General features: G+C 40.0%; 2 protein-coding genes across 2 annotated transcripts; both read right to left on the bottom strand.

Moving 5' to 3' along the window:
• Window positions 1-5299: 5299 nt before the first annotated feature.
• LOC121854981 lies at window positions 5300-7108 on the bottom strand. The gene is made up of 4 exons (XM_042349799.1): window positions 7025-7108; window positions 6198-6307; window positions 5715-5818; window positions 5300-5586 (listed from the first exon to the last, which is right to left on the bottom strand). The coding sequence occupies exons 2-4, from the start codon at window positions 6288-6290 to the stop codon at window positions 5391-5393; spliced, it is 393 nt and encodes a 130-aa protein (XP_042205733.1). The 5' UTR covers window positions 6291-6307; window positions 7025-7108; the 3' UTR covers window positions 5300-5390.
• Window positions 7109-7855: 747 nt separating this feature from the next.
• Window positions 7856-8388, bottom strand: LOC121854979 (fucolectin-5-like; the record flags this gene model as incomplete). The annotated part of the gene is made up of 1 exon (XM_042349797.1): window positions 7856-8388. A coding segment is annotated over one exon (533 nt), but the record flags the coding sequence as incomplete, so codon positions are not given.
• Between the last annotated feature and the right edge of the window lie 120 nt (window positions 8389-8508).

Below are 8508 nucleotides of genomic sequence, written 5' to 3'. Positions count from 1 at the left end.
TAAAGAAACTAATTTAATGGTGATAACTTTTTTTTTCATTATTCATGTATCTAACGCACAGTTCTCTTATTTAAATATATAATTTTATATATATTTAATGGTTTTATTAAACTATTAAAGATATATAAAGGTTGAAATTGTATTTAATAGTTACGTAAACTACAGTATGTTGGTGATTTAAATTCTTTTTCGTATTTCAGAAAAGATAAATAATACTGCTAGATATATAAACAGGTCTAATAAAATATATATAATTGAGATAAATATTCTTTATGTAACATTAAGATCTTAGGGTAATTTCAGTTTGGCATAATTGGCTTTATTTATGTCTCTCTGTACAGTAATGAATGAGGGACATTTATTCTCGCTAGAAGTGAAAGTAAGAACACCGTGTTCCCTTTCTCCCTTATTTTCTATTATTAAAAAAAATATTATGGAACTATAATATTTTATGTTAATATTCATCCATTGGCTGTCCGCAAGATTTCAATTTTCAATATTACAGCTACAAAAAAAAATAAAACATACGACTTCATATCATTTCTTGTGCAGACGGGCAAGGGGGGACCTAGTTGAGGTTTATAAGCATCTCAGGGGGCACTACTCAGTTGAGTGTCCTTACTTGGAGCTGGCGGACGCTCGCCCCACAAGGGGTCACAGCTCAAGATTGAAGAAGCCGCAAGTCCGGAAAACCGTGAGGGCAAACTTTTTCGGAGTGAGGGTTGTAAACTCTTGGAACAATCTACCAGAAAGTGTTGTGACGGCACCGAGTGTGAGCTCTTTCAAGAGAAGACTTGACCAACACTGGAGCGGGTTCAGGTACATTCAGGAGCCGGTGCATGCCCAGTATTTGCCAACAGTGCGTGACAGAGACGTGACCGATCGCCCGGGCGGCTAGCGAGCCGACCTTTTGGTGAAGAATATAAAGGAAAAGAGTCGTGACCGATCGCCCAAGCGGCTAACAAGCTGATCAGTGGCGAAGAGGATAAAAGTAAAAAAGTAAAAGTGCAAATCAATATTAACGGAACATTTCACAAAATTTCTAGGAGTAAATTTCTGTACCCGCCATGTTGCCAGTCACTTGTCTCCTCCTCTTCGCGACATGACATGACATGACATGACCTTCAGGTATCATAGCATTTGAATTGGCTGGCCAATCATATTGAAGCAGCAGAGTTGTCACATGTATGATAATTATCATACATGTATGATAACCACAAGGAAAGAAGAAAACACGAAGTTCCCAAGCGCTTTCGTGTAATTCACATCTTCAATTACACGAAAGCGCTTGGGAACTTCGTGTTTTCTTCTTTCCTTGTGGTTATCAGCATATAACTAGATCACGCGCACCTACAGTGATTTACTTGCATGTATGAGAGCTGTGCAACGAGCTTGCAGAGCCCCTGAAGCTCCTGTTTTGTAAATGCCTGGATGAACAAATGGTCCCCAGTGAATGGAAAGTGGCTTATGTGAGTCCTATCTTCAAGAAGGGCGATAGTCACTCCACGAACAACTATAGACCGGTGAGCCTGACCAGCATAATATGTAAAGTACTTGAGAGTATTATCAGAGATGCAGCGATGGAACATCTACTACGAAACAACCTTGTAAAAGATTGCCAACACGGTTTTATGCCGGGGCGCTCTTGCTTGACACAATTGCTCAAGGTATTGGATATTTGGACCCATATTCTAGAACGGGGTGGTAATATCGACAATATTTACCTAGATTTTGCCAAGGCTTTCGACAGTGTACCCCACGAAAGGCTGAAAATCAAACTGGAAGGGTACGGAATTCGGGGAAATGTTCTAGCGTGGATAGAAGACTTTCTACATGACCGCAAGCAGTGTGTGGTGATTAATGGCACGAAATCGTCATCTGCACCTGTAACAAGTGGGGTACCACAGGGCAGTGTATTGGGCCCGCTGTTGTTTGTTTGTTTCATAAATGACATGCCTGACGTTGTACACTCCTCCATACAAATGTTTGCCGATGATGGCAAGTTATTTCGGGAAATTAAGAACCAAGCGGACTGTGAAGAGCTGCAGAAGGACCTCTGTGGGCTCCAGGAATGGTCGAAGAAATGGCTGCTGAGATTCAATGTCACGAAGTGTAAGAGGATGCACCTGGGGCGTACCAACGGTAAGGAGGCGTATCATATGTCCCAACGGGATGAAGAAAATGCAGTAATTGAGACTGTATGTGAGAAGGACCTAGGTGTGTATGTTGACAATGAGCTGAAGTTCTCGGGCCATTGTAAGAAGAAGGTAAATCAGGCAAATAAATTATTGGGTCTTATAAGAAGGTCGTTCAGATATCTAGACGGTCCGTCCCTCGTGACGATCTTCAGGAGTGAAGTGCTTCCCCATCTGGAGTACTGTCACCTCATCTGGTCCCCGAGATATGCTAGGGATTGTCAGTTGGTTGAAAATGTTCAAAGGAGGGCCACCAGACTGGTGCCTGCACTTCGGCACCTCAGCTACCCTGAGAGATTGGAGCGCCTGAACTTGCCTAGCTTATACTACAGACGGGCAAGGGGGGACCTAGTTGAGGCGTATAAGCATCTCAGGGGGGCACTACTCAGTTGAGTGTCCTTACTTGGAGCTGGCGGGCGCTCGCCCCACAAGGGGTCACAGCTCAAGATTGAAGAAGCCTCAAGTCCAGAAAACCGTGAGGGCAAACTTTTTCGGAGTGAGGGTTGTAAACTCTTGGAACAATCTACCAGAGAGTGTTGTGACGGCACCGAGTGTGAGCTCTTTCAAGAGAAGACTTGACCAACACTGGAGCGGGTTCAGGTACATTCAGGAGCCGGTGCATGCCCAGTATTTGCCAACAGTGCGTGACAGAGACGTGACCGATCGCCCGGGCGGCTAGCGAGCCGATCTTTTGGTGAAGAATATAAATGAAAAGAGACGTGACCGATCGCCCAAGCGGCTAACAAGCCGATCAGTGGCGAAGAGGATAAAAGTAAAAAAAAGTAAAAGATAAATTCATCTTCGTCACGATGTACGATAACATTTTCTATTATCGTACGGTTTGTACGATAATTTTGGGTTGAATGTGAAAGAGTATTCAGCAAAATTATTCTCTTCAAAACCAAAGAAAGAAATAGTTTAAAAACTTAAACTGTAAATGGAGCTCTTTTCTCATCTGAGTGCCTCAAACGTTCAGGGTCATGAGTCAAATTTTTGCCCTCTGAAGATATTTTTTTAAGATATGCTTGCAGGTATATCTAATCACGCAAAATTTTTTCACAACTTGACAGATGAGGTTCTTGAAGTAGAGGGCTAATGGTGATCACTGAAAATATATGTTTTAGTGTGGTCTTACTGAGTTATTAATCTTAAAGAGTTGGCACATTTAAGAATGATTTGAGTTTTATGTAAGTTACTGCTTACTCTTATAGAATGGCATTTACTGTATTCTTTTTTCCTGTAAATAAATTTTGTTTCTTTAATTACAGTGCAATCTTATATGATTTTCATTGCATGCCCTAGTTTTGACTCTGCAAAATAAAATTGGTAAATATATACCTGATTATGTACTGTGCACATCATTGTCATTCCTAAAAACCCCATTTAATTCATATTGCGCTATATAACATTCAAATCCACCGCGCTTGTAGAACCTCAGAAAACGGGAAACATTGATAAAGGATAACTCGCCTACTCAATGTTACTAGACCATGTGTTGTATTGTACCCAGGTACAGTTATATCATATTAATTGTATGTATTCATAGCATTAAGGAGAACTCAGGGTATCCATAAGATGAATGTTAAAGTCCAGTTGAGCCGGACTAGTGTGCTGTAGGACTAAGTGTGGATCAGGGTTTGAACGTCATACTATTTACGTCTGTGAGAGTGTAGCGAACATAACTTCCACAGATATCATATGAAAATACATGAGAACAATGGTCTGGAAAAAGGATAAATGTATCAGAACTATGTGAGGTGTTGGAAGTGACCCAGAAACTATACTTGAAAGGAAATATCTTGTATGCGTCGGTATGAACTTAATACACCTCGTATCCTCACGTGACATACACCCACGACAGGTACAGTGATCAGAGAATCTTATGTCTGTGTTCAAATAGTGCAATGTGTGAGAGGAGGATCCCTCATTACATGAAGAAAATTATAATGGGAAGTTTTCAATAAATAACCCTAGGTACACGTAATGATGATGCTTGGGAGTGCAATAACTAAAAAAATTATTTAATAACACACCATAATTCTACTGAAAAACGATAAATTTGAAGTTCCAGTACGATGATTCCTATTTAAAAATGTGGCACACTGTGAAGCAGCCGTCCACCGTGAACTTCGAATTTTTAAGGCTGGTGATGACACGCGAAAAGTGTTCTTTCCCTAATTTACCTGGTATTCAGCGAGTTTATGAGAACAACAGTGAAGCAATCCAAATATTTCAAGATGACGGTGTCCTACCAACATCAAGACTGTGTCCTACGTGTGGAAATTATTTACTTCTAAGAAAAGACGGAAATTCTGTTGTCTATAGCCATAAGTGTACCGTCCACCACAGGAGTAGGTTAGCTCCAAAAAAATGTTAGATTTTTTGTTGTAAATTAGCAGTTTCTGTTATAAATAAAAAAATTATGTTTTGCCCCCAAAACGCTAATTTGCACCAGAAATGAAGGTCAGATTTAAATAAAACACGCTGATACTAATTTTAATTAAGTTATGGTTAAAATTGAAAGAAAATTGTAACATCTGGAGTGATAACTAAAACATTTTTCTTTAATTTGAATTTGCCATTGTAAGTTATTTACAGTACATAAAACTTGGGTCAAATATTAATAAGGGTTATTTAGAAATATTATTTAGCGTTTAAATGACAGTTTTAGCCTTTGTTAAGTGATGACCTGTGCACGATGACTTGAGGACGATGACTTGTAGAATGTCGACTATGACTTGTGGACGGTGATGATTTGAGTGGCTGCAAGAATGATGTCCAAACCCCGATTATCCCTCAAGGGACACTTTTTGTTGGGTTGTATGAGTAACAATGATAATTTATGTGATACTTTATGTTTTATAATCTACACTAAACAACCTCTTTACTGCTGGTTTGACCTAATTTATGGCCACAACTTGTAGATGTAATATTTGTATCCTTACCTCACTCGGTGTCCAGCTCGTCCAGTGTTGCTACTTTATTTGATTTTATATTTTTATTTAAACTTCCTCGACAGTTTGCTGGTGTCACTCTGTGCTTTAAGGTACAATTACCTGGTTCAGTGTTGTCGTTTGATCGATAGATTTATAGATAGACTGTTATATAGATAGATATTTATTCATTTAAATCGTCATACAAGCTGGGGCGGGCAAGTATGAACACTCGACTGAGTAATGTCCTCTACCTTACCATCTATTCACGTTTTGTTGTTTTGGCATCATTTTGTACGTCTCGTAAAGGCCAGATGAGAAACCTTAGTGATAATATGCCGACCACTAAGATCTGAGCGACCCAGAGAACAGTGGTGGGGGGAGTGAGGCCCAGTGTCCCACACAGGTACACTGCCACCACTGCCTCCATCACGTGGATTGTCATAACTGGTGTAAATCTGTAAAAAAATATGAGAATGTAAAAACAAAACACAAATGGTGAAGGAGTTAGTCATTCAATACATTTAAAGGCACAAATTATAAGTACAATTTGTATAAGAACAAATTTACTTAAGAAGGAACTTACACGAGCATCATGAAGGTGTTGTGCTCAGTACCCAGCCAGTGAAGAAACTGACCCAGTAACCCGAGGTGCTCATTCTTAAAGACTTCTGGACACTTCCACGTCAGCTGAAGGTACAATACACACAACAATTAACACTTATTTATACAAGACATTGAATATTAGGCCTTCGGTACACGAGGATATGGTGCGGCAGACTGTTTTCAGGTAGACTGTGTTAAATTGTCTTCAGTTACCAAATATAACGTCAGGTATGTAAGTGAGGTTCAGTCGCTCACAAAAGTCCTGTGTCGCCTCTCCTCCTGAACCACGAACCTCGAGATTAGAGACTCGTGAATCCGAAGCATTTATGGACAGAAAAATACAATAGTGTTTACTACTTCAGGTTCACGAATCTGAATCTCGGAGCTCGTGTAACAACAGGGGAGGCGACCGGACCTCTGTGAGTGACTGTACAACTAGCTAACTACAGGTGTCTTGACTCACCGCCATCATGACGAGGCCTGAACCGATGAAGGCGATAATGCACGGGTGGACCAGAACAAAGTAGTGCGCACCTCCTCTCCCCTGGCTGGACATGACTACACTACCACACTCTATAGACGTAAACATCAACATAACTCGGAACAAACAATAAAAGTAATAAAAACAAACTTGAATAATATATTAGCTCACATATTACAATAAACATGTATGAAGGAAATAAAACGTGTGTAAGAATTAATTAACGTAATTAGTAAGAATAATAATTTCCAACAAGCGTGAGAACACTACCATCTAGCGAGGAGAATGGCTAACCTAACCTAACCATACTAGGACGTTTTTATCGTCACAGGGAATAAACTAGGGTGTCCAATCTTCACGTCAGTCACATAGTACACTTTAGAACTTTAATATTCAGGATAATTTTACCCACCCCAATCCCAGCCACCGTGGAACATGACCATCTAAATGACTCTCAACTTTACATTAAAACCACCACCATCACCAAGTCACGTTCTCTGTCATTGAATATTTTATCAATCTATTTTATACTCATGATAATTTCTTAATTTCTTAACAAGTCTCTCCTGCGTTTGTGGTTTATTATCGTTTTATTTAATTATCAAGGTTGGGTATTTCTTTGGCGTTTTTAATTCGTCTATTTTCCGTAGGTAGTGTGTGGCGTCATAGGTAGAGTGGATGGTCAATTGTCTAGATCCACGGCTTTCTTATAAATATTACTTCTTATAATGTAGATATACTGTATATCAGGAACTATAATCACACACACACACTGGCATGAACAAATGGGAGAAATACACATAACTTACCAATTAAACACAGAACTAGGACGTGTTAACCTCACGCCACGGTGTCTCAGGGGTGACTGGCGTTCTTGTTTATTTTATTTGGTTTTAAACTTTAAAATATCCTCCTAAACAAAGTTGCCATCAACCACCAGAAATTGTCTCATAAAGTTAAATCCTCACGTAATCTCTATGGCAAAATCACCCTTATGCTTCATGAATCATTTTCATATAATATATAATATAATCACCATCATTATTATCTTTATTTATATTATTAATATATCTCATTTGTCTTATTATACATGTTTATATAATTTAGATAGATTCAGTAATATCGTCATATAAGTTCACATTGATTCAGAATATATATAGAGAGAGCAGGTAGACAATGTATATAGTACAGGTATATAAACGATATACATAGTTACTGCAGGTATACACAGTGTAGTTATATAAATACTGTACATACACAGTGAGAAAGATGTACATACACAGTGAGAAAGATGTACATAGACAGTGCAGGGAACAGAATGGAAACTAGTAAGACATTTATTTAAACGAGAAAAAATTCACCTGTGGAATTCCCCTGTGACCTCTTGACCTGACCTGACCTGACCACAGATTATAACCACACAACATCTGGCAATCTAACACCTGTGAAGATTTATTTTTTATCTGAGAACACTGACACCTAAAGAGAGATAGAGGAATGTGATAACGATAAGGTTTAGGTGTACTGTACATTAATACGCTTACCCATACATCAAGGCCAGTAAAATTGGTTAGGTTAAGTCAGGTTAGGTTAGGGCAGGTTAGGTTAGGGCAGTTATAACCTCCAGGAGCTTCACTATCTTATCCTAGTAACTGCACGTCACAGATGGTCAAGAATTGGCAGTTGGGGGCGTGTAAGAGGAGGTAGCGACCCGTCACAGGCTGGGAGGGCTTGAAGGTCACCAACATCCCCCAGGGCGGAGCTGACCCTGGGAAGACGTCGAATACTGGGTTATCCACATAGTTACTTGAGTTACCCAGATAGACAGTGACGCCGAGGAACAGTGACTCAGTGAAGTTATCCCGCCTCGTCTGAACCAAGATGGAGGACACTCGAAGTGGCTGGCCCAGGTCGGCCCTCCACCAGGAATTAAAATCATGTCCGGAGGTGAAGCAAAAGTAGTTGGTGGCGTTGCAGAAGAAACCACTGACGGCGTATTTTGCAAGACGTTGTATACCAAACTCGGCCGAGGAGGAGACGCTCACGATGTGGTGTGTGAGAGAGTTGTTGACGTGCCAGCTCGAGTAGCACTTGTCGTACAGGTGAGTTGAAGGTCCAGCTTGTCCTCTCCAATGAACAGACACCTGAGCGCTGAACACATTACACTTATTACCTGCAACACAACACACTTGAAAAGTAACACCTAATACCATAGCTCACCCTTGAAGTAAAACCTAATACTGTACTATAGCTCACCCTTGAAGTAACACCTAATACTATAGCTCACCCTTGA

The sequence above is a fragment of the Homarus americanus genome, unplaced genomic scaffold (genome assembly GCF_018991925.1).
Source record: "Homarus americanus isolate GMGI-L3 unplaced genomic scaffold, GMGI_Hamer_2.0 scaffold763, whole genome shotgun sequence".
Lineage (NCBI taxonomy): Eukaryota > Metazoa > Arthropoda > Malacostraca > Decapoda > Nephropidae > Homarus > Homarus americanus.
Note: the sequence above shows the minus strand (reverse complement) of the source record. Positions and strands in the feature narration are given on the sequence as shown.

Excerpts from the sequence above, each read along its gene's own strand:
- LOC121854981 (XM_042349799.1), bottom strand. The coding sequence starts at position 6,290 with ATGTCCAGCCAGGGGAGAGGAGGTGCGCACTACTTTGTTCTGGTCCAC. Across the intron at positions 5,819-6,197 it reads CAGGCCTCGTCATGATGGCG|CTGACGTGGAAGTGTCCAGA; the intron begins GTGAGTCAAGAC and ends TTGTACCTTCAG. Across the intron at positions 5,587-5,714 it reads AACACCTTCATGATGCTCGT|ATTTACACCAGTTATGACAA; the intron begins GTAAGTTCCTTC and ends ATTTTTTTACAG.